Below are 26,834 nucleotides of genomic sequence, written 5' to 3'. Positions count from 1 at the left end.
GGAAACACAGAAGCTCCATTTCCCTCAAGATATTTCTAAAACCTCCTCAAGAGCTTTTTGAGAATTCTTTATCCTGACTGCTCATATATAATAGGACTGAAAGAATAGATCAGTTTGGTTTTTAAAACCATTACATTTTTGGCTCAAAGACTGACAAAACCTCTATTATCAATAAAAAATCATGTTTTAAAGAATAAATCAAGCTCATTGTCTGGACTCTTAATGGAAGGCACAGTGTACCAGCTGTAGTTCTGCTGCATGGAAAAGCTCTCTTTAGGGAAAAAAAAAAAAAAGAGGTAAGCCAAAAATTTACTTAGAGTTAAATTATGAGTATATACAAGTAATTCCAAAGACTTATGGATATTTTCCATAATATTTCCTTTATTCTCTACAGAAAGTACAGTGCTATGAGACTCAGAAATCCACCTTCTGGGGCTATATGTGTGTTCACAGGGAAGCATATGAGGAAATTAATATCAGTGGTATCCCAGTGTGTTTCAAATATGTAGGTACAATTGCCAGGGGCAGCCCAGTTCTGGACTTTGGCTTATGAGGTCCAATGATGAGAAAGAGAGATAATGGGAAAGGAAAAGGAGATAGGAAAAAACCAAAAGACCAAGAGAAAGTGATGTCTGAGCAGATGTTATTGAATAAATGAGAATAAGAATGTGTACATTTTGAGATTCATAATAGTGCCTAGAGCAAGAGCTCTAGATGGATAAACTAAGATTTTGAAATAGATTTGACTTTGAATGTTGTATCAGAATATATAATGATTGTGGTAGGCTTAGAATTAAAAGAAAAAAAAGAAAGAAAAGAAAAGAAAAAGTTCAGGAAATTTCATATGATATGAGTTATTCTATGATATTCCAGAGAATTTTTCTAACAGCAGCCGAGTAGTCAAGCCATTCGATATCCATCAACCCATAAATCCATCCCTACCCCAGCACACAAGGACCAGGACTGCTTGTGAATTACGAGTATTTGAAGTAAGTCCCAAGAACTAAGGATGCTTTTCACAGTATTTCCTTCATTCTCTACAAAGTTGGGAGCACGACAAAACTATCTTACAATTCCATTTGCGGGCTGGCTAATTTAAGGCCGGCTGTAGCGGAGATCCATTAACAAAATCAGAAGCATCAGGGGAATGGAGACCTCAGCAGGATCCTCTTCAGCACCAAGGGTAAACAGGGAGGGGACGGCTCATTCACTCTTCAAAAGGATTAAGGAGCCACCACACACATATACACACACTGGTTTCCCTGTACCCCCAGTGACCTCTGCCCCATCCAGATTCCCCAGTGGGTAGGGAGGGAGAGGCACACGGCTGTTAATGCTAAGAAATCTCCCTTCCTCCTGCACTTTCAGGCTTCCTTTCCCTTGGGGGATAGTTGCCTTCTATCCACTGGTCAGTGGACCTGAAGAGAGGAAGGATATCAGGAACTGCTTTTACTTAGGAGATCTGCAAACCTTTTAGCATATGTAGCGTTGGATTTGAGATGCAGCAGCTTGTTTTCCAAAGACAGTTTCTTTTCTAGCAGTGTTCTCTTTTCCTAGGAGAAAATAAAATACAATTTTTGCTCACTGCTTTTCCTTTATTTCTCTCTCTCTCTGTCTTTCTCTCTCTCGTTCTCTTTCTCTCTATGTGCGTGTGTATTCAGCAAGGAATTCTTGCAAACTGTTCGCAAAAGATGCTTCTTGTAATACTAGAGATACGTTTTGAGCTAAAGAGCTCATTTCATGCGGAGCTGTTACAACCCACCCCAGGGAAGTCCGGGGCAGGCATTCTCCAGCATGGTTTACAAGTGTAACAGGGAAGAGCCAGGTCTGACTACATGTTGAATCTGTTTCTTTTACTTTAACCTTTGCTTTCCACTGCTTTTGTTCACTAAAAGGATACTGTCTATACATAACGGCCTGCCTCGGGGAACCCTGCCCCTCTGTCTGAATGTTAAACCAAACTGCCTTTGATCAGGGAAACATCCAGACCCTGTTCCAGCCGTGGATGGCTGCAAAAAAGAAGAAATTAACACATCCCCTCCCCGAGGCTGGCCATTCCAGGTGATATTTGCAAAACTTACGCCTTTTTACTTTACTTCCTCATCTCCCCCTCTGTGCTATAAAAGAAACTGGCATCCAAACCCCGATAAGATGGTTATTTTGAGACTTTAGTCCGCCGTCTTCTCCGTCTGCCGGCTTTCCAAATAAAGTCGTGTTCCTTGCCTCAACACCCCGTCTCCGATTTATTAGCCTGTCGTGCGGCGAGCAGAGCGGTTTTGGACTCGGTAACGTAAGCCGTTCAAGGACAGATCAAGACTAGTTGTCTTCACTGCCCACGTTTTTCTGGAGAGCTTTGCTTTGGCCCCTCCCCCAGTCCACTGCTCAGTCAAACTTCTCTTCTGTCTCTCCAACCCGCCCTAAATGCTAACTGCCTGCCCATCTCTCTCTAGACACTGGCTCTCCCATCATTCCACCTGCTTCTCCTCCGGTAATCTTGAGTTGTTGGTATCCAAGGATATTATTGCACTTGTCTTGATACCTACCTGCTTACATGGCATCTGTCAGAGGTAGAAAAGTAGTAAATGTATATTTAGTGAAAGATCAAAGTCATAAGTGATAAAGTCACTTCCTAATTAGGATATAACAGAAATGTTGACATTGTGAAAGAATCCCTAAAGAAATGTCTGATTGTCACCATTAAACCAAACTCTCTACATCCAACAGGAAAATAGTCGAGTCCATGAAAAACCAAGCTGGGAGGATTGTGTTCTTTTTTATATCTGATGGAAACAGATGTTTTGACAGTATTTACAATGCTGTTTAAAATCATTCCTTCTGTAGTATTTATATGGGTAAAATACAAGACAGTGCCATTATAGCAAAAATCTCAGAATGTCTTTGGGCATGGACAGAACTGATTCTGAAACTTGGTGACTGTGTTAAGTTTTGCCAAGGTTTTAACCCTTCTAGACCTTATCACTGTTAAGAAAAATTAACCAAAACTTGTAAATCAAAATATATAATTTTAATGTCATATTGGGTCATTGTTTAATAACCTGACACAAGGATTTTTTTAATTCTCTTGGAGAATTTCTTTGCGTGTGACTTTATTATTTATTATTTGATTAGAGCCCTGACTTTGTGAAGTTGCATGTTAATTTGTGGGTTTCTGCCTGGTAGAAAAGGTAATCCTAAAGGTTATGGTTTATTGCTTTAAAGAATATTAACTACCTTTGTATCTAACCTAGTAACCCTATTCTACATTCCTTTTCTCAAAATGCATGTAAATATCCAATTTCAAAAAATATTTTATTTAAACCAGCTTTACAATCTTACTGGTTCCCTCATTAATTAATGAGTTGACTAAAACATCTGACATGTATTCATTCTATATTTGTTTGAGTCATGTTTTTGACTTTTTGAACATCCCTAAGATGGGGATAATACTATCTATATTGAAATGTTGGGATGATTGGAGATGTATGTGAAAGGTCTACATGCTTCTCTGAAACATATTAGGACCTCAATATATAATAATTTGAAGGTGCCAAATACTTCATATCTTATGTGCTCTGTTATTTTTTAAATTTATACTTTTTCAAAAATTTCCTGTAGCATTCTTGTCACATATATTAGATACTGTTCTGGTGTAGCCTTAATTGATCTGAGGGATCAAGATACTCTTTGCAAGCTTATTATGACACTTGGGTCATCAAAGAAACACATCACTGATAATATATTTTGCAAGCTTATTATGACACTTGGGTCATCAAAGAAACACATCACTGATAATATATTTTGAATTTATAGGAGGAAAAATGGTGTTTAACAAACATTCTTTCTAATGGACTTACTCTCAATTCATGAATCTTTATCACCAGGGTTCAAGGAGACCAGACAGCTGGACACATAAATGTTCTGCCTTGGTCAAGCCTCCAGTATTTAGCTTGGACTCTTTTTTTAATTTAATTTTTATTTTATATTGGAGTATAGTTGATTTACAATGTTGTGTTAGTTTCAGGTGTACAGCAAAGTGGTTCATTTATACATACATGTATATCCGTTCTTTTTCATGTTCTTTCCTATATAGGTTATTACAGAATATGGAGTAGAGTTCCCTGTGCTATATAGTAGGTCCTTGTAGCTTGGACTCTTAATGCTGCCTCTCTGACAACACGGAAAATCACACTACATCAGCTAGCACTTCTCAGGGACAGTGTCTTCTGGGAAGGGAAAGGCGTTCACAGCACCACCCAGCGGGCAATCCACTCTTGCCAAAACCACACCTCTGAAGAGCGTAAGAGTTCCCGCACCTTATTGATCAAGGTGGAGTGGACACCAACTTAAATCACTGCCATATGTTAACATCTAAATGATTTAGGAACCAATGGCATCCCTTTTATCCCACATCAGAGAAGATGTGGGCATAATGGAAAGGATTGTGAACTGCTAAGTGGAGGACGGTGGAATAGTCCCTCATTCGCACTGTCCTCATTTATAAAATGATGAGGAGGAATTAGGTGGTCTCAAAAGAGCCTTTGAGCTCTAAAATGCTAATAGAGCTAAATCAATGACACTGGAAAGCAAATATGATGCAACAGAAGTGCGCTGCCAGCCAAAGGGACATATGCCGTATTAAAATGCTCTTACTGGGCGGTTTTGCTGGCTTATCACTGTGTTTATGGAATTCATTCTCACTGCATTCTTGATTAAAGTGGGACAGATGGTGAAGGTTTTAAGTAATGCGTTCATTACCAGACCTCATACCACTAATGGCTATTTACTGGAGCAGTGGCTCGTGCAAGTGAGTAGAAAATGAACCCTTCTCCAGGGGGTGCCCACCACCAGGGCAGTATTTATCAATCTTTTGTTGTGGATGTTTATTTTTAATTTTCATTTCCTTTTTGAACTCATGTCCTTTTCTTATCAATACAAAGGGTCTCAGTACCCCCTCCTCTCATTCCGATACACACTTCCCTCCTGAGAAACCCTTCATCACAGCCTTTATCCTCAGTATCTCCTTAGACCAAGATGTTACCAAGCTTTGCTTCTTATAGTTTTATTTATTTGCGTGATCATTTTACATTAAACTAAATATGTTTAAAAAATAAAGATAAAACTCCTGCACATTTTCCTTCCACTGCATCCCCACTACCTCCACCTCCCAGAGATTCCAAAAGACTCCACTCTAAGAAGTCACTGAACTAGAATGTTCTGGAAGGTTCCTGCATGGCCTTGCTGAACGATGGGCATTCTGTCCACTTACTATGTCAGAGAGCTCCTAGAGACAGCTCTGCATTATGGGTCAATATCAAGACAAATGCTAGGCCATCACTTCTCAAAAATGTCTGCCAGTCTCTAAGCCACTTAACCTTATTCTGGGGTCCATCCCTACCTTCAGTTGGATGTCAGCTTCCCTAAGGACCCCTGGGAGAATGAATGAAAGGAGATCTGGGCAGTTCCTTGAGTCTCACACAACCCAGATATATTACATTGCAATCTCCACAAAGAGACTGTATCTGGTTCATTCACAAATAGATATCTAGCTTGGAGCTCTGCTTGGTAGGCGGTAGGAGCTCAAATATTTGTTGAATAAATAGTCCAGTGACTATACTCCGGAATTCTGAGATGAACTCACATCCAGTACAGATTTCCTGGGGTTTCTAGAAGATAGAAATTACATTACACTATTTTTTTTGTTAACTTTCAGGGACTGACAGCTGACCAGTAAACATGACCCAGTGTTACTGGGTTTGAGGTGATCACAAATCTGCATTTAAATGTCAAGCTGGTTAATCAAGTAGTTTGATTAAACAACCCTATTTGCATTCCAGAATTGTCTCCCTTTCCGAAATGCAAACGTTCCTTGTGCTGTCTTAGTTTGCTAAACTATTTATTACAGGATAAATATTCTAACATTGCAAAGTATTCATCCAAATGTTACAGTTTGTCCAAAACATCATAATTATAAACTGTTACACGAGGGCAAACCAGCTACTTGAGGCCATTCTAGCCCTGTGATTTTGGCTAAAGTAAAACACTCAGCATCACCCACCGTACAACACAGATGTAGCTGTATATTATTATTATTAGATTCAGTTAAGGTTGGGCTTATTTAATTTTCATGATTTCTTCATAGGACCTTCATTAAGATCACAAATTCAGCCAAACTCACAGTGTTATAAATTAAATTCTTGGGAAATATGTAAAAAATTACTCAAGGTTTCTCAGGCAAATATCCTGAATGTTGAAATGTGATGCTTTTGAAGTGATGTTTCTGAAATAGCCTCAATTCAAGGAGACTCATAAAAAAAAGTAAGACTGAGGAGAGTGGAGGAAAATCAGGGAATTCATGTAATAAATATAAAAATGTACTGGGCAATATTTACTAAAGTTAAAGTCTGTATTCTTATCTACTTCAACTCAGTTTCAAAGATGCCAGTTTTCTATTGGTTTGTTTTACTATTAAAAAATATTGCTTGGTTTATCTAAATTCTAAGGCATGCAAAACGAAATTTATGTGCTAACCTTTTGTGTGTATTTGGAGGGGCAGCTACTTAAAGGAACACTGCATGAAACTTTTAATAACTTTTGTTCTATTATTACTCTTCCCTAAATTTGGCCAAGCCGTGCGCCGTGCCCGCTGCACTGGGAACGTGGAGTTTTAACCACTGGACTGCCAGGGAAGTCCCAAGAAAGTCTTTTCTTAATTGTGAACTATACCTGTCCTAGGGCAGTCATAGGTTTTTATAAATCTAAAGGGGACTTGGGTGGCCAAAAATAAACACTTCACTGACTCCAATACATAAAAATGCTGCAATTACAGGGATTCGCTATATTATTACTAGCAGTAGGTAGACTTTGTGATTTTTTCCATTATTTCTATTCATAGCTTCACATGTTTCCCCTTTCTAAGCCATACATTACGAGAAAAAAAAGTGACAGATAATAATTCGAGTGTAGTATTGTAAAGAGGTAAATCAGTAACTACAATACACATCATATTAAACGTGTAAGGAAGAAATGAACATTATTGAGTACATCCTAAGATCTTTAGGAGTTTGCAAAGAACATTTTCACTTAATGTTATTTATTTTCATAATATCGTCCTTAATTCTCACCCTAACCCTGTCAGGAAGAAATCCCTTTAATTCTCCAGAGGCCTACCTGTTCCATTCTCTGTACAAGATTCTCCAGTTCTGTGATTTGATTATGTCTTTCTTCAAGCTTTTCAGCAATTTGATTCAGATTTTCAACATGTTGCTTCAATTTCTGTTCTTTTTCAAGTGTGTTAACCTTTTGTCAGAAAAACAGTTATCAGACTATTGTTTTCATTAAACCTATACAGCTATTATCTCCCTCTAAAATTTTCTGAGTCGCCAAAAAAAATTTAATAATTCACACTTGTTTAGAATTACTTCCTTGAATTCAGTCTTTCTTCAAAATAAACCTGATGGACTACAGCAACACTAAATCAATGGAGAATTAATAACATATAAATATTATTTCTAGAATGTTGACATTTTCTACCATAAAGCATACTCTGTGAACTGTATAAGAAAGAGAGACAAAATTTTAAGAAAAGCAAAACTTTTGACTTTTTCTCAACAAAACTTATCTAGAACAAAAATTAAAATCTTATACGTTCAAGTAAAAAGTGTTTTCTTTTTAACCAGAAAGTGTCATAAAAGCAGAATAATTATCCCCACTGTGTCAGGGGGTTATCTCCTAGGCGTATAGCAGGAGTTATACTAAAAGACATAGGAGAGAAGTTTTCAGCGGGCGCCCATAGGCCACACTTGGGAGTGTTCCAACTGACTTGTAACTGACATGCGCACCCACATCTGCTTGTGTGTTTAATAGAACTCAAGATTTTACGGTTAGAAAAAAAAAGTGTCTGACTTCCCTTGAATATACCAGGTGGGCATTCCTGCCCAGACACTCCCTTTGCTGGGACATGGGCACTCCCGTCCACACACACCTGCTCACTCTTTCACATAGGTACTTTACCTGCACCCTGCATGCCTAGGAGTTTGTGACCGTCATCACCTCAACCTGAAGCTTGAGGGCGTGTCGCCTATGCAGTGGATTCCTACTGTGCTTCCCTGGGGATCCTCCTAGGGCCTGAGCTGGCAGAGACCCAGGTGCCCTACCCGTGCCTGAATGAGCTTCCCTGTTTTGAGTTTTGGCAAACACACACATACACACGTTTCCCTCTTCCAGTCCTAGAATACATTCTCCAGATAAAGTTTTACTGGCCCTAGGACACATATTTCAGATTCAAAAACAAACAAAGTGTAGGTATGTGTCTATGATATAGAGACACCCATATACACACCCATATATATTTGTATGATTTTAAATTTTAATTTATATATTAAATATAAAATATATAATTTTATATGATATATATATACGTACATACACATACATGTTTTTGTTCGTTTACTCTGAAGAATGTATTCCAGGACCAAAAAAATTTTGAAACGATTTATGTAGCCCAACTTTTTCATTTTAGAGTCAAGTCAGAGAGACAGAGTGATTCAAACTGGGTCACCTAGTTAGTCAAAGGCAGAACCAGAAGAGAAGCCACTGGCCAGTGTCATGAGGCCAGCCCTGATTTCTAGGCTGGGTGGCAGGGCTCTGGGCAAGGGGGGCATAATATCCGGGTACCAGGCTAAACAGGGGTGGGGGGAGATCAGGGCAGAAGACGGGCAGCCTGCCCTTCCAAGGTCTTGCCAAGTCACGTGGCCATTGCTTGTTTCACATCTAACTCTTCCCCAGAGGAGAGACTTGAACAGCTTGGAGGTTAGTCCACCAGTATGCAAGCTGCTAGCTCGGTACCTGGAGTAAGTGTCTACTGTCCTCATGCTTCTTTCTAACTTCTTTAGACTGTGTTTGATAGTTTTCAAATAATCTCTGGGCCACATTTCTCAGAGCCACTGCTCCTGCTTCTCTGGAGGCTTCGAGCTAGAAACAAAAGGTCACTGTGCATGTTTTGACTTTTACAATAAAAAGGGTTAAAGACAGAACTGTTTGATGGGCAACCAGAAACACAGAGGCTGTAACTGTACCATGTGCACCTTCATGTGCCCTATTTATTGGGGCTGTCATGCAGGTGATTTGCACTGGCCAGGCCAAAGCGAGCTCTATGAATATCAGTGCCCTGCATATATAGACCACACCCCTGCAAAGTGTTCCCCAGTGCCGCATCAGCTTATACACGTATTTGCAAGCTTTTTCGTATCATTGGCCACAACAGTGCTAAAAGACATATTTCCTGAAATAGAAGGATGACAAGATTGAAGTATTAGGGGCAATATCGACAAAGTGTCACGAATCTTTCAAAGATTTAACCTAAATAAATAATCAAGGATGGCTGCAAAGATCTACCTACTAAATCACTGTAGGACTGTATATAAAATAAGCCAAAAAAGGAAAATATAAGGCACCCAACAATAGATTAGCTAAATAAAACAATGAGACATTTGACTGAGTGCTCTAATTAATATGCAATTTTTAATACCTAATTATTACATATATAAAGACTTTTAAATTTTACTGTAGTAAAAACACTTAACATGAGACCTGCCCCATTAACAGATTTTTAAGTGTACAGTACAGTATTAAATATAGGCCCAATACTGTACAGTGACTCTCTAGAACTTATTCATCTTGTACAACTGAAACTATGCCCATTGAACTTTTGTAAAATTATTTTAATAATAAAAATCGCCTTCAAAATAAAACAGTGAGATTTAATTGATCAACTGTAAAAGTGCTTCTCTAAGTATGTGAGCACATGTGTGGATTTATGGATGTGTGTGGATGTCTATCTAATTTCACAGATCCACAAATCTATCCTACTGGCACAAAGTACAAAATTAGAAATTTCTCCTATTGCTCATACCTTGATTTTCAACACTTCATTCTCTTTGTTCATTTCTAAGAGCTGTAGGTCTTTTCCTTTTATCCTTTCCAGGAGCAGATCCAAACTGCAACAAGAGGGATCCACTTCAGAGTCAAAGCCATTTTGAACGTGTCGACAGTGCTGAAAAGAACAAACAAGAAAATCCTTCACCTGACTTTTCCTTTTCTCTACTAACTTTGATAACAATAATTATCCCTCAGTATTACATATGTCAAGGAAGATTCAGATCAACACAAATAAATCTTTTGAATCTTAAATATCAATGGGAAGTTCCAGATGAAACGCAGCTGGCCTCTATATTTGCTCAAATTTGAATAGATTCTTATATTAAAAGGAAGGTAGAAGTACATCTTTCATGCCTTTTATATTCCCTACAGTTTAAAATATACTATGAAGACCTTTTAGGAGATAAATGATATCCACAAAGCCAGTTGTTGTTTTTTTTAAATCTAACTTGTCTGCTGACCTTCTGTGGTTTGAGATGGCTGAGGCAGACATACTGGCAACACGAATTCATCTGCATTCCCAGGAAGCTATTCCTATTAAGGTGTCCAACAACCTCCCCATTGTTATGGCCATGGTCAATAACTAGCCCTCAATTTACTTAACCCACGGACGCCATTTGACACAGCGGTCCCTCCTCACTTTCTAAAACCCATTTTTTTCCTTGTCTTCAGTAGCTCCATTCTCTCCTGTTTATCCCCCTAATTCACTAGCCTCATTTCTCAGCCTCCTGTGATGGATTCTTCTTCTTCCCAACATCTAAATATCATAAATCTCAGGACTAAATGCTTAGATTTTCTCTCCTTTCTATCCACACTGATATGTTCGGTGATCTCCTCCAGTTTCAGAACTTTAAATACCATCCTCACTCCCAAAATCTCTACCCCATAGCCTGGACCTTCTATACCAGACTTCTACCCTCAACTCTAGAATCAGATAATCCAACTTCCATCAGAAACCTCCACTCTGATAGGCAACTCAACATAGTCAGAACTGAATGTTTGATCTTTCCTCTCATTCACAAGCATTAATCTTTTTTTCAGTTTCAGAGCACTTAAGAAAATAATTGGAGTGAGTTGTGTTAGTTTAGGAGCTGAGGATGATAAAGAAGACTCTGTTTGTACATCTTACGCTATGTTCTAGTGTTCTCTGTGGCCATCCTGCAGAGTGGATAACGCTGACACTGATGAGGTGCGTGTGGCTCAGGTGAGGGCTAAGCTGGCATAATCCAGACAAGGCTAAGTGCACATTGTTTGACCTTAAGAATAAAAGGCTGGTCACAGGGGAAGGGGTGCATTTAAGCTTACTGACTGATCACGCAGCGTAATGGCTTCAACTGGGTGTCCATTGGTGTGGCCCAGGTGAACCTATATGTACCCCGGCTGAGCCAGTATCTTCCCATACAATTTAGATAAGTAAGCCAAGTTTAAAATATTCAAGTAAGACCTGGCCATTCCAATCTGATCCTACTAATGACATCTGTAGTTAAATATACACATGCCCATTAACATCTTTAGATACCAACAAAATATTTAATACTCATCATTCAAAGAATAATTTAATAATATCAAAAAGTTATTTAAAGGAAGTCTATATGGCTTTACGTTCATTTACTGAAGGAATAAAAGTGGTACATTTTGATGAATTCATTACCTTTGCATCTTGTTTGTGATTTGTACTATTATGTCTTACTTCATCTTTAAATATTTGATTTCGGATCTTTTCCAGAGTAGTTCGAATCTAAAAGAAAAGAAAAATATTTTTTTCAAAGGCATTTAACACCAAATACTTTTTTTTTTCTATACCAGTTACAGGGTACCAAATTTATCTAGGAAGTATTACATATATGTCAATCTCAGATTTAAATAACCGTCATCAACCTAAATTGCATTTAGGCTAATATTGTTTAGATTGCAGAAAATGAGCATTTGGTCTTTACAACTGTTTCTTAGGCAAACCTAAAATATAACCCAAATGAATATTATACCACAAAATAATTACAATTTAGTAATTAGTATTTAATACTAGCTAGTTCTGTTTTTTTCTATATAGTAATTTAGTACTAATCTGCTATTTGGTAATTACTATAAAACAATTACTATTTGGTAATCACTACAAAATAATTACTATCCAATAATTACTGCAAAATAATTACTCTCTAGTAATTACTGGAGAATAACTACTATTTAATAATTACTAGAGAATAATTACTCAGAGGAGATCATACAAATTTATGCATGAAATACAAGCCCCGTGTCTTGGTGACCTATGGAATTGCAAGACACTCAAAGATAAATTAATCGCTCTAAGTCACAAACTAGCTATGTCCAAATTTTTCCATCTGTTCTAAAAAGTAGTTCATGAGAATATATACCTTTGTCAGACATTATCATTGGATTCTCATAAGATTTCACATTTTTAATGAAGTAACATGCCAACATGTACAAGTCATTGGCGATAGTCGCTCTGAACTGCTTGAGAAGGACCAAGGTAAGGAGAGACAGAAACTCAGCAGGCATCATAAATATCTACTTGGCAACAAAGTATCAATACTTATGAAAGAACTGAGAAATGATGTAAAACAGTAGGATGCAGTGGAGAATAGTGTGGGACAAATTAAGTGCTGATAGGTGTCCTGAACCCTCCTGGTCCTTTATTCAGTTTTAGTCCAAGTGTAGGAACAGAGGTTCATACCCTCAAGAGAAATGACAATGCATGTGTTTAAATTTCAGCTATCAAGGTTGTCCTTTGCCAAGCTAGGTTTGTTCTTCCTCACATGTTCTAGGGAGGGAGAAACAAAGCCCACTAATTCATATCAGACTTTATTGTAAAAAATCATACCATGGTAACATGATTTCCAGTGCCCACATACCTTTTTCACATATTCGGTTTCTTCAATAATGTGAGCTGATGTGGACTCATATGAGGCAGAATTATCTTCTATCTTCCCCTTCAGGGGAACTGTCGTGGTCACTGTTACTGCTGTCATTGTGAAGCCCAGCCCAAATCAGTTGGACAAAACTAACCTCCTTGATGTTATAATTATGTGGTTTGTAAACTGAAAGGAGTTCTGTATTAGCGCTGTAATCAAATATAGTAAAAAATATTATAAATTATGGAAATCTGTATATATCCAAACTCCAGGAATTAATTTAATATTAAACCAACACCAGTTGAAACAGTCATTGATTAGAAACTTAAAAATTAAACTGAGAATGAAAAATGGGAAAATTTTCTTTTCATTCAGTATCAATTAGACTATAAAACCTCAAGAGTAGAGACTATACCTTATTCACATTCATATTCTAGCACACTGTAAGTGCTTAATAAATGTCTGTGGGGCTAATAATATAAAAAAATCATATATAAAACTTACATACATGTATGTATATCACTTTATACTTAACAGAGACCTCTAATGTACTGCATTTTATTTAACTCTCAGTAGCCTGTAAAGGCCATTTACTCAAGAGCTATTTGTAATAGTGAAAGATTTGGAAAAGCCCAAATGCCCACAAAAAAGGGACTGACTGAATGAACTACCTACTTCTATAGAGTTTTCTCTAAGATATATTTATTCAGTGAAAAAGCATGGTGCAGAAAAGGATACATATAATCTCTCTAAGAAGAGAGAGTAGGATAGAAGGGGAAAATCTGTAATTTACAGTTTTGACACTGAAAAATGTAATTATTTTACCTAATTATAAAGTAAAACTAAGTTAAAAAGAAAAAATAAAATCCTCAAAAATAAAAAACTAATAAAACAAATGAATATATCTGCATACAAACTTGGTGGCATATCCTCATGAATTACTTGAAGTGACTTTAAAACATGCACCAGGGACTATTTTTCCCAGATGTGATATGTCCTAAGAACAAAAAGAATCCCCAAAACAATCTTAAACCATATTCACTAATAATACTTTTAGTGGAAATATTGGTATTGCTATTTTGAAACTATTATATGTGTGTGCACACATTCACATGACTCACTCACTTAAATGCATGATGTAGAATAAAGTCAGGTCTTAATGTCTTAAGAACCAAGATTTTTAGCATCAGAGAAGAAGAAATCCAAATCAGAACCAAAAATGTTACGTAAAAACCTTACAATCCAAACTGGAACCATGAGTAGAAAATAATGATTTATTTTCCTTTAAAAATGTACATTCCAAGTCTAAATGAAAATTTAGAAACAGAAGCAATTAACACTCCCAGTGCCCAGACTATGGTCTCAGTACACTATTTTCTACTAAAATGCAACCAGGGCTTCTTGAGTGATTTAGATCTGGAGCAAGAAGTATATAAGGTGAGCCTAAGATATCTTGTCATACCAGAAAGCAAAAAAGTAACCAAATACTACTTGAATAAGACACAAAAACCAACCTGAAGAGGAATGACTGTGATGGATTAAAACATATCAAAACTCTTTTAATTCCTGAAATAATGTTGACAAGAGAAAAACCACCACCACCACCACCAATCCTCAAACTCAACGGAAACGGGCCACGATTATACTAAAAATTAGCCCAGAAAAAGGGGTGAGGGGGATACCAACAAGCATTGGTCTTGCCTTTATGATATGAATTTACCATGTATTTCTTGGTAACCAAACAGTTGATTAGGAAAATTTTGCTACAGAATTTCTGCTAATAAACCCAAAAGGACTGATAGAATTAGAAAACCTACATTTTGCAACCCGTTGTGAAGTAATGGATCTAAGCCACAGTCATCAACCAGCTCTAAAAACATTAGGTGAGAGGTTGATGAAGAATGCATCAACTCGAGGGACCCCACTAATCAACCTTAACAGAAAACTAGAGACAACCAGACACTATGTTCTCTAGATGTGGTACAAGCACAAGTAGAAAGCATCACCTATGAAGTATGCAGTCCCTCTATCCACTGACGGTAAATATCTGAGAAAGAGGAAACGGTTCAATGACTCTACAAAGGTGAAGGTTGCAAACAGCCAAATCCAGATTATGTAAAATTTTACAGGGCAAATAATTATTGTTTCCACAAATTAATTATATGAAGAAAGATGGGGAGAAGAGAAGTTGCCAGAAATTATGAGACTTAAGAAACATATGACCAAATACAATATATGAATTTTCTTTGGCTCCTGATTCAAATAAATCAGCTATATAAAGACATTTTTGAAACAAGTAGGGGAATTTTACCACTGACTGGATAACAGATGATGTTAAAGAATTATTGCAGTTTTGCAAAGCATTATTTGTAATTATTGTAATTTTAGGTGTGATAATGGAATTGATATTCCTTAGAAAGATCTTCTCTGTTAGTTATACATACTGAAATATTTGCAGGTGAGATAATATTACATTTGAAATTTTAAAGAGAGTATTTTACTCTAGTATTTAAAGAGAGGAAAAAATGGGGTGAGGTAAAAATGAAAGAAGTTTGATAAAATGCACGGAATTGTAGAAGCTGGGTGAGGGCACATGGGATCCCTACAGTCCTCTACTATTTTGTTTCTCTTTGAAATTTTCATAATAAATAGTAAAGGACTAAAAAAATAAGATAAAATAAAAGTCCTGTAAGGTAGGATTATTAATCTCATTCTACTGATAAGGAAGCCAAGAATCTAGTAGGTGCTATTCATTTACCCAAGATCACAGTAAAACTAACAGAGCTGAAACTCAAACCTTCGTCTTTTGGACACCAAGATAAAGAGTGTTTCTATCACATTAAGGTCAGATTCCCTAGTGGGAAAAAAATGAAAATTTAGCAATGACCTGTGCTGTTAAAACACACAAAGAATTTTCATATTTGCTAGCATCACTTTAAAACTAAATAGCTTCTGGGGATGACTCAAAGTCCTGCATTTATGCTTTAATCTTCAATGAAATTGACAGAGTATGCCAAGAATTCTCCATTTTATGTTAAATCCTCTTAGACAGCCACCGTGGCTTCTATTTGTTTCAGGGGAACTTGATTTGGCCGTAGCAGTTCTCATGTCTGTTTTTTGCAGAATGTGAGCGGAACTACTTCTGTTACTTGGTCCTCTGAAGTCTCTTCCGGGATTAAGTTCTTAGTCCAAAACAACATTTAAACGCTGGAAGTAAAAGAAATGCCCACAGAGACAAGAAACGATGTGTTTGGAAATGAGAGAGGGGTGGAAAGGCTGGAGTGGTGGTCATCAAACCACGGCGGGGAGCCCAGTCTGGCTTCCAGCTTGTTAGGACAGCTTATGAATGGTTCTTACATCTTTTAATGGTTCAAAAAAAAAAAAATCAAAAGAAGAATAACATTTCGGGACACATGAAAATTATATGAAGTTCAAGTTTAGTGTTCACAGGTGAAGTTTTACTCTAAAATAACCGTGGCCGTGCACTTACGTATTGTTTATGCTGCTTTTGCACTATGACAGCTCAGTTGAGTAGATTCAACACAGAAAATACATGGCAAACAATGTCTAAAATATTTTCTATCTAACAGGTCCTTTACAGAAAAAGTCTGCCCTCCCCTGGGGTAGAGTATGGCAGCAGGTGGGAGCAAAAGCAGGGGGAAAATAGAGGCAATCAAAGCAATTGACTCTGAGTTGTTTTCTTGTTCTTCAATTCAATCGCCCTTGACCTATAGTCACATTTGTTTGATTTACCTTCTCTTTTCTTTTTAGTGTGTTATATAATTGTGTACATTACCGAATGATAAGGGGCATTTCATCACAGGAATTAATCACTCTTTAGAATGGATCCCACTGCATTCTCAGTCTTTCATAATTTGAAAATTGCATCAGGCCTCACATTATACATCCTAAAAGATATTCTCTTATGTGACTTTTATTCTTAATGTCAAAAAATTCTGCTCCACAAATGAACCTATTTATGGAACAGAAATAGACTCACAGACATAGAAAATAAACTTATGGTTAGGGGATAGTGGTAAGAGTAGGGGGAGATAAATTAGGAGTTTGGGATTAACATATACACACTACTATATATAAAATAGATAAACGACAAGGACCTACTGTATAGCCCAGGGGGGAACTACACTCAACATCTTGCAATAACCTTTTCTTTTCAGAAAAGAATCTGAAAAAGAATATCTATATCTATATGTATAACTGAATCACTTTTCTGTACACTTGAAACTAACACAACATTGTAAATTAACTATACTTCAATTAAAAAAAAAATTCTGCTCCTTAACCAATGATATTTCTCAAAACATCCTCCCTCCTCCCCTCACTGGTTGGGCCAACTTAAACAAGTTACATAAAACCTGAGCCCCGACTTACATATCTGTAAAATAGGGGTGATAACACCTAGAGTTGTAAAAAATGAAGAGTTTTTTAAATCCCCGGTTGCAGAAGGCACTCAATGGACAGTAACTCTTAAAAGTCTTGCTCCGATTATTTTATATTATGAATAACCACAGAAAATAAGCAGTCCATAACAGAGAGGGTAGATCATGCCTATCTGGTTGCAAAGTTTATATGCAACTCTATTTATAGGAAATCAAATCCCATTTCTCTTTTGGTTCAGGAAACTTTCACGATCACAGTCCTTCATTTGTATAAAGAAACCAAAGGGGAACTTAAGCCAGGAAAGTCCAAATTGCCATATGGCGTTACCGTCCGGGGGAAAATCTATCTTAACATTTATTTCTGCCAGAAGTAGTTTAAGCAGCTAAAATTTTCAAAATAAAACACAATCAGTTAATTAAAGTGAGAAAAGAATTTTATTTGTTTTATGCTAGAGTGGATCGAAGACAGCTTACAAGTGGCATCAAGCCAAGAGGTATTATTTCCTAGATCAGGACTTTTCAAACAGGGCTCCCCAGGGAAGGGGAGGCGCTGCCCAGACAGGGCTTTGCCGTCTGGACTTGAACCAAAGCAGCTCTGCTTTGTTCTGTCACACACTGAATTTTTCCATGAGACTTTCTGTGAACAAAGAATGTTCTACAGCTAAAAGGTTTGGAGGCAGACTGCCTAGTTTCATGGCCTGACTCTGCCACTCAGTAGCTGTGTGACCTTAAGCAATTCCTTAACTTCTCTGTGCCTCAGTTTCTTTATCGGTAAAATTCAGATAATATTATGATTAATAATAATAATATAAATAATAAACACGTGGTTGTTTGTGAGTTAACCTTTGTCAAGCACTTATAATAGTGCTTCGCACATAATAAATGATTAGTACATGTTTGTCAAATAAGTAAGTAAAACATAAAGCCATTATCCACAATTACTGCTGACAAGCAGTCTGACTGGTAGAAAAAAGTCCAGTAATACTTTAAACAGTCTGCAGATTGAGCTGGGCTGTAAAGGAAAATCCATTTGGGGGTATTTTAAGACTAGCAAATCCATAGTATTGATTCTTTCTTGATAAAGCATCAATAATTTGTCAACATCCCCAGATGATTATACTAACATCCAATGAATAGTTTACCATTTACAAAGCAATTCATACACATTATTGTGAATTATTATCCATGTGGTAAACCAGCACAGCACTGGGCACCCAGGATTATGTAACCAAACCTACTTTTCTGATTAATGACATAAGCATGGCTCAACCATTATACAATAAACACAAAGAAGGTGCCTGTTGTGGGTTGAATTTTGTCCCCCCTTCCATTCACATGTTGAAGCCCTAACCCCCAGCACCTCAGAATGTGACCTTATATGGAAACAGGGTTGTTGCAGACGTAGTTAGTTAAGATGAGGTTACACTGGAGTATGGTGGACCCTAATCCAATATGACTGATGTCTTTATAAATAGGGAAAATTTGCACACAAGGAAAACTCCATGTAAAGTTGAAGGCAGAGATCAAGGTGATGATTCTACACACTAAGGAATGCCAGAAATTTTCAGGAAACCACCAGAAGGTGAAGGAGAGCCTGGAACAAATTCTTCCTTACAGTTTTCAGAAGGAACCAACCCTGCCAACACCTTGATCTTGAACTTTCAGCCTCCTGGACTGTGAGACAAGAAAGTACTACGTTTAAGCCATTCAGTTTGTGGTACTTATAGCCTAGAGATTTTAACAAAGGAGTTCCCTTCCTTTATTTAACCCTTGATTCATTCATTCATGTATTAAACATTTATTGAATACAGCTGTGTTAGGAGCTGTGGCTACAGAAATGAGTCAGAGACCCCGCTTTCACGGGACTTTCAGTACAGGGGGGAAACAGACATGAAACAAAACAATAAATATATAGGGAACATAATCAGAGGTGGTGTCATGAAGAAAAGCGGAGGCAGGGTAACGGAATAAAAAGCGGTGCTGTTTTGGATGGGTGCTGAGAGAAGGCCGATCTGAAGAGGTGGCATTTAAGCAAAAGACGTGAATGAAGGAGGTGAAGCCGTGTGGCCATCTGGGAGAAGAGGATTCCAGGCAAAGGGCAGAGCAAGAGCTGAGGCTGGAACTTGCTTGAAGTCATGTTCTAAGAACAAGGTATGCAGTGTGGCCTACCTTTTTTTTTTTTTTTTTCTTTTAATGGGCAGGAATTTTTCTTTTAATAAACCGAAACTTAAGACTTTCAATTTGCCTAAGGAGTTTTCTCCTTGGCCACTTAAAACAGGTCTAGCCCTGGCTGGTAAGGCCCCCCTCAGGGTTGAAGGAAAGACAGGCACAGCAAAGTCTGGGATGCTGTCAGGTGCCACAGGGCGCATGCAACTGAGTCCAGGTCCATGGAAGGAGTAGCGAAGGGCAGCTGACCACAGGGCAGCTGACCACACGGCAGCATTCTCAACTCACTTCTGTGGGTACTGATTGAAAAGCACCGTGGTGGACGCCTGGCTTGAATCTCCCTTCCAGGTATGTAGGGTCACCATCTGCATGAGTCTTTGCAGGAAAGATCCCTTACTTCTCCTTCACTCCCTGGGGCTGGAGCACAGGAACAACTCCTAGACTCGGCCAACTGAGCGCTCCCTCGGGGAAAGGCCAGCAAAGGATTGTCCCTCGGGCTTGTTAAGCTGGAGGCAGTGAAAATCCCGTCATTATTCTGCGCAGGAAGGAGTCTGGCACAGAGAGTGCGTTGCGTCCAGCGGCAGGGACACCAGCGTGGTATCTAGTGACCAGTGGCAATGCCAGAAGTCTATCCCCCTCTTGTTACAGACTGATCTTTGCTGAGGTACCGGGACTGGATTCTCCCATTTCCATACCTAGTTTTCCCATCGATTCTGGAAGCTGAATTTACTTCCAATAAATTCCTTTCCTACTTAGGTTAGCCAGAGTCAGTGACTCTGCTTAGTGACCGAGAGCCCTGTTTTCGCACAGTTTCTGAGTTTTCACCTCCTCAGTTCTGAGCTAACAATATTGACAATTGTCTCATCATTCTTGGTCACTATGATAGAGAGCTTTGATGTTAGAAACTGAAAGAGTAATTTACAATAAAAGTGCTACAAGGGTAATTAGGTTATATGAGGGGGGAGAAAAGCTAATATATCTCCAGACACTTGAAGAGACTGGTCATGTACTGAATGCTGAATAGCACACCTGTTCTGCAGCGACATTACACGGCACAATGGTGACATCCAGTGTCAGCTGGCTAAATCTCAGGTGACTGGGCAGTTTACCTGAAAATGATGTACAGTATATCAAAAGGCATGCATGTTAACATGGAGCCCAAGTAACTGCAATGCTGTTTGCAAGAAATAATCTAAGATTTTTAAAGTAGAATTAATTTTTATTCATTTCTAAATGCTACTCATTTGTATACACAAATATATTTATATCATAGCCAGTGCTATAGCAAGCTCTTAGATATGAAATAAAAACTATTTAGTTTGGGGGGAAAAAAGGATTGAAATCCTAGTACAAACACAATGTAAAATATATACTATTGACAAAGCACTGTGCCATTTACCAAAAATTATTTTCCATATATTGTCAGAATTAATCACCCCAACACACTGTGCTATAATTATTACCTATATATCTATATCTGTCTATATGTAGGTATAAGGCAACCAAGTCACAGAAAAGTGACATGTTTTTCAAGATCATAAGTTAATCTTATCACCTGAACCCAGATAGACTGACCCCCAAATCCAAGTGTCTTTGTAATGAGAAAATCTATCTTCATAGTTCACTGGTATAATTTGAAACTTTGAAAACAGCTGAAGGTTTCGCCCAATGACCAGTATAGCAGCTCAACTGCAGAGTGGTGCAAATCACATGAATCCTTTCCCATTTGGGGAAGAGTGAGGGGACCGGGATCTGATGACAGCCCACCACATGCAGGCTGGGGTATGCTGCCTTTAATAATCTTCATGAACACCTGAGGTGGTTAAGTGTTATTGTTCCCATTTTACAGATGAGAGAATGAGCTCCCCAAGGTCAAGCAAAGACAGCTCGTTAATGATGGTCATGGACCCCAACCCACGGGGCTTGGGCTCTTTCCAAATTTCCACTCTGTCTCCTGCTGCATTCTGAATGGACTTCCAAGCCTAGTTTCTTGGGTCCAAGCTCATTTAGTAACGGGGGTTTTCCAAAGTAAGTGACGAAGTAACAGTCAAGTGACTCCTGCCATGAGCCCCCAGGTGCGTCCTTCAGGAACCTAAGCAGATGTTGTCGCAATAGATTTATTCCACAAACAGAGGCAGTGTGACTCCATGGCTTAAAGGTGAGGGCTTCGGACTCGGTACTGCCCACAGGACTATTTTACTTCCCCACTAGCTGAGCAGCCTTGGAAAAGTTTTTTTTTTTCAATTCTTTTATCACCATTTATTGAAATTATTAATTTTTACACATTGAATTAAATTTTATCTTTATCAAAAATCAACTGACTGTTTTTGGGTAAATTTCTAGATTCTCTTCTAATCTATTTCGGTATATGTCTGTTCTTTTTTTTTCATCTTTTTTTATATTTAATGTTTATTTTATATTGGAGTATAGTTGATTTCCAATGTTGTGTTAGTTTCAGGTGTACAGCAAAGTGATTCAGTTATGCATATAGATCTATCCTTTTTCAGATTCTTTTTCCATACAGGTTCTGACAGAGTATTGAGTAGCATTCCTTGTGCTGTACAGTAGGTCCTTGTTGATTATCTATGTTATATATAGTAGTGTGTATCTGTTAATCCCAAACTCCTCCTTGGAAAAGTTTTTAAACTCCCTTAGGCTTTAGTTTCCTCAACTGAAAAATCCAGATGAAAATGTTAACTTCCTCATAGAGTTACATGACAACTAAATGGGATACAGCATCAAAAGTGCTTATGGCGTATCTGACCATAATACACATTCAGAGAATATTAAGTAATTATCTTTATGTTCACAACTTATTGTAGACATTTACTTACAGGGCATCATTTGAAAGTGTCAACACCTAAGCCCAGTTGTCTCCCCTCTTCTCATCCCCCCACCCGCATCGGTCAATTACTCCTCTTGCTTTGACCTTCTCAGTTAACAATCTACTTAAAAGCCACTTATGACTCCTCAGTGAAAAAAACATGAGAAGCAGTTGTCACTGACATATATCTCAGTCATTTGTAACATTTATAAGGAAGGTGCCCTTTTGGAAAATTTTTGTGGCTTTATTAAATATTTTAAGAGCAAAAGGCTCAGGCATTTACAAAATATCTGTAGCTTCCTAAGCTGGTCTTGGGATATCTGAGCTTCAACATCATCTACTTCACTTTAAAAATTATCCAGCGAAGGAGGGAAAAACAGATGATACAACGTGTGGGTGAGGATGGAGAGTAGCCGAAACTCCTGTACGTTGCTGGTGGGAAAGCAAAATGTGCAGCCACACAGGACGGCAGCACTTAGGCAGTTTCCTATAAAATTAAGCACAGACGGTGCAACCCAGCAACCTCCCTCCTAGGGGATTTTTATGTTCCGTAAAACACAAATGTTTATAATTGCCAAACACTGGAAAAAATTCAAATATTCATCAACAGGTGAACCCTACTCATCAACACAAAAGAATGACCTACTGATACCCACAGCGATGTAGATGAATCTCAAATGCCTTATGCTGACTGAGAACAGCCAAATCCAAAAGGATGCATATTCCATACTCCCATTTATATGACATTCTAGAAAATCTGAAACTATAGGGCCAGAAAACTGAACTGGGGATTAAGAGTGGGGGAGGGATTGACTACAAAAGAGACACTGGGGAATACTTTGGGGGGTTGGAGAGTGGTGATGGAACTGTTCTAAATCTTGAAGGTGATGTAGGTTCCATGATTGTAACCATTCGTCAAAACTTACAGAACTCTACACTAAAAAAGATGGATTTATATGCTTTTATTTTTTAAACAGTAATTCAACAGTACCCTAGAAAATGCAAAGTGCAGTGGAGATTTCAAAATCCAAGGAACTTCACTGATTATACCAGAACTAACTGGAAGGCACAATTAGCTGAATTTGTTTTCCTTAATTCAAATTGTTAACCCCTCCAGAAGTGTAAATGGCAAAAAAAAAAAAAAAAATAGTGACAGAATCAGAATTGTTAAAAAGCAAGTAACTGGGGCTCCCCTGGTGGCACAGTGGTTGAGAGTCTGCCTGCCGATGCAGGGTACACGGGTTCGTGCCCCAGTCCGGGAAGATCCCACATGCCGTGGAGCAGCTGGGCCCGTGAGCCATGGCTGCTGAGCCTGCGCGTCCGGAGCCTGTACTCCGCAATGGGAGAGGCCACAGCAGTGAGAGGCCCAAGTACCAAAAAAAAAGCAAGTAACTGAGTTGCTGACAGGCAGTTACTGCCGTTGCCCCTAGAAGAATAGTCCATGAAGTATGACATTCAATATTGTGACAAAAACAAGGGAAATCTTAAACATCTTAAGAAAGTTAATCATTATTATTTACTAAGGTGGAAAAGTAGGAGGAAATATATAAAAATATATAAGAAGTATACAAGGATATTTGCAACAAGATTTAAATCTAATTCATGAACCTAGAACTCCTTATCTCATCTATGCATTCCTTCTCTGATCATCGTCTAGATGCATGTTTTCATTCTTCACAGTAGGGCATAAACACATAGACGATTGAGGCAGTGACTACAAAGTCTATTAAGGCTGACCACCCCCTGAAGCAGCCCGGACCCTGTGCTTCACTGCCCCCTCTGCCCATCCTCCTATATCAGGAAGAGGTCAGACCGATCCCAGTGCGGCATCCTACCAAAGTCCAGGGGCTAATAGAAAGATACAAAGCTGAGAAGCAGCTTCTGGCTCTGGGTGAAACCAAGTTCCTTATACCAGATCACATGACCGTTAGTGATGCGTGAGTGAACTCACCAAAATAACTAGAAGAAGTTTACAGCTCAATGCTTGAGCGAGCCTTCCTGCTGTTGGTAAACAGACACAACAGGGGGAGCATGTCCACTCCAATTTCCAAAAGGTGAGAAGGATGAAGATGGATTCCTGTAATTGACATTTGACTCTCAAGAGACAATTGGAATGACATTGTCAGTGTAAGACTAGAAAAATACATTTGTTATAGCAATTTTTAAATTCTTACCAAGTTGAGAGAGAGACAGAAAGAGAGAGAGACGTTGCCAACAGAGACTTAATTCATCTAACCACAGATCAGCAAACATTAGTGTTATGAGCCACGAGCTCAGCAAGTTGTTTTGATATCACCAGCAGACAAACTGAGCTCCAATTGAGCACATCCAGCTTTGGAAAACTATACTATTTAACCTAGGCTACCTTATTTTCAAACTTTAGGAGCATAAAATTAAAATCCTTGCATTCCAAGTTGTCCATAAAAAAGACCTTCAAGTTATCTGAATGCTCTTTTCTTCCCCATAGGATCTTGCAATTTTGCAGTAACTTACAGGCATTCAGAGACATAGTGTCTTCTCTTTAGTTTCACAGAATCTGCCAACATTTTACAGAAGTTTCCATTCAACTAGAGAAATCTATGTTAGAGCATAAGTTGTCAAACGTAACCCACTAAAAATGCATTTGTCTTAAGAGTTAGCACAAAGCAGGGTGAATGGGGGTAATTAAGAAAACAGCTCTGACTGAACTGCTGTTCAAGGTCCCGGCTTCCTAAGAGACGTATAACCAAAAGCCAATGTTTTTGTAGTGTTAGAGAGTTCTTATTTCATTTGTTCTGTAGACTACTCATAGAAGAAATACCACCATGTAATAGGAACCTGGAATAATTTATTACTTGGTCTAGCTCCTCTAAAGGTCCTGGAGGAACAAGGAGTGGCATTTCTTCTGTTTTAGATTTTAAGAGCTCAAACTAGTGCTTGATTTGGTAAATCAACAAACAGCTGTATCAGGTTCATCCTTTAGCACAGTCATAGAAACTACAGAATAATAAAACAAAAAGCATGTAAATCCAGATGCACGCCCTTCTACTTTTTGACTTAAGGCTATAGATGACTCATGCTTTATGTTAAGTGTGCCACTAAAATATGTTATTAAGAAGTGTTCATATCTTTAAGAGTAGTTCAGTTATCACTGTAGGACCAAACACTCATCAAAATCCCCCAAATTTAAATGCATATCATTTATGAAGAAAACGTAGCAAAGGAGACATAGGCTCTCTACGGAAGTTAACGTCAAGAGTTAAACATCTTTCCATACAGATGGGCAAGAAACACATGAAAAGATGCTCAACGTCACTAATTATTAGAGAAATGCAAATCAAAACTACAATGAGGTATCACCCCACACCGGTCAGAGTGGCCATTATCAATAAATCTACAAACAATAAATGCTGGAGAGAAAAGGGAACCCTCAAGCATTGTTGGTGGGAATGTAAGTTGATACAGCCACTATGGAGAACAGTATGGAGATCCCGTAAAAAACTAAAGATAGAACCACCATATGACCCAGCAACCTCACTACTGGGCATATACCCAGAGAAAACCATAATTCAAAAAGAGTCATGTACCACAATGCTCATTGCAGCACAATTTACAATAGCCAGGACATGGAAGCAACCTAGATGTCCATCAACAGAGGAATGGATAAAGATGTGGTAGATATATACAATGGAATATTACTCAGCCATAGAAAGGAACGAAATTGGGTCATTTGTAGAGACATGGATGGACTTAGAGACTGTCATACAAAGTGAAGTAAGTCAGAAAGAGAAAAACAAATATTGTATATTAACGCATAGATGTGGAATCTGAAAAAATTGGTATAGACGATCTCACTTACAAAGCAGAAATAGAGACACAGTATGGATACCAAGGGGAAGGGGGGTGGTGGGATGAACTGGGAGATTGGGATTGACATATATACACTATTGATACTATGTATAAAATAGATAACTAATGAGAACCTACTGTATAGCACAGGGAACTCTACTCAATGTTCTGTGATGACCTAAATGAGAACGAAACCCAAAAAAAGAGGGGAGGGGCTTCCCTGGTGGCGCAGTGGTTGAGAGTCCGCCTGCCGATGCAGGGGACGCGGGTTCGTGCCCCCGTCTGGGAGGATCCCACATGCCGCGGAGCGGCTGGTCCCGTGAGCCATGGTCGCTGAGCCTGTGTGTCCGGAGCCTGTGCTCCGAAACGGGAAAGGCCACAATAGTGAGAGGCCCGCATACCGCAAGGAAAGAAAAAAAAAAAAAAGAGGGGATATATGTATATGTATAGCTGATTCACTTTGCTGTACAGTAGAAAGTAACACAATATTGTAAAGCAACTATACTCCAATAAAAAAAAATTTAAAAAATAAAATAAAATTGAAGGCAGACCTCTCAAAGAAACAATGGAGGTCAGGAGATAGTGACATTACATGTGCTGAAGGGAAAAAAATGTCAACTAAGAATTTTATATCCAACAAAATTATCTATCAAAAATAAAGGCAAGGGCTTCCCTGGTGGCGCAGTGGTTGAAAGTCCGCCTGCCGATTCAGGGGACACGGGTTCGTGCCCTGGTCCAGGAAGATCCCACATGCCGCGGAGCGGCTGGGTCTGTGAGCCATGGCCGCTGAGCCTGCGCATCCGGAGCCTG

General features: G+C 38.4%; 1 protein-coding gene across 3 annotated transcripts in view; it reads right to left on the bottom strand.

Annotated features, from left to right (window-relative positions):
* Positions 1 to 26,834, bottom strand: part of CCDC68 (coiled-coil domain containing 68) — a 50,135-nt gene that overhangs the window by 20,003 nt on the left and 3,298 nt on the right. For 2 of the 3 annotated variants that reach the window (XM_032653880.1, XM_032653881.1), the window contains exons 2-7: positions 12,807 to 13,015; positions 11,588 to 11,674; positions 9,911 to 10,051; positions 8,845 to 8,970; positions 7,168 to 7,296; positions 1,471 to 1,553 (exon numbers count right to left, since the gene is read on the bottom strand). In XM_032653880.1, coding sequence (XP_032509771.1) covers positions 1,471 to 1,553; positions 7,168 to 7,296; positions 8,845 to 8,970; positions 9,911 to 10,051; positions 11,588 to 11,674; positions 12,807 to 12,923 — 683 coding nt within the window. In that variant the 5' untranslated portion in view covers positions 12,924 to 13,015. The remainder of the gene's footprint in view (positions 1 to 1,470; positions 1,554 to 7,167; positions 7,297 to 8,844; positions 8,971 to 9,910; positions 10,052 to 11,587; positions 11,675 to 12,806; positions 13,016 to 26,834) is intronic. The other variant, XM_032653882.1, reaches the window with a different exon arrangement.

This window comes from Phocoena sinus, chromosome 14 (assembly GCF_008692025.1).
Source record: "Phocoena sinus isolate mPhoSin1 chromosome 14, mPhoSin1.pri, whole genome shotgun sequence".
NCBI classification, from domain to species: domain Eukaryota; kingdom Metazoa; phylum Chordata; class Mammalia; order Artiodactyla; family Phocoenidae; genus Phocoena; species Phocoena sinus.
This window is presented reverse-complemented; position numbering and strand designations above follow the sequence as displayed.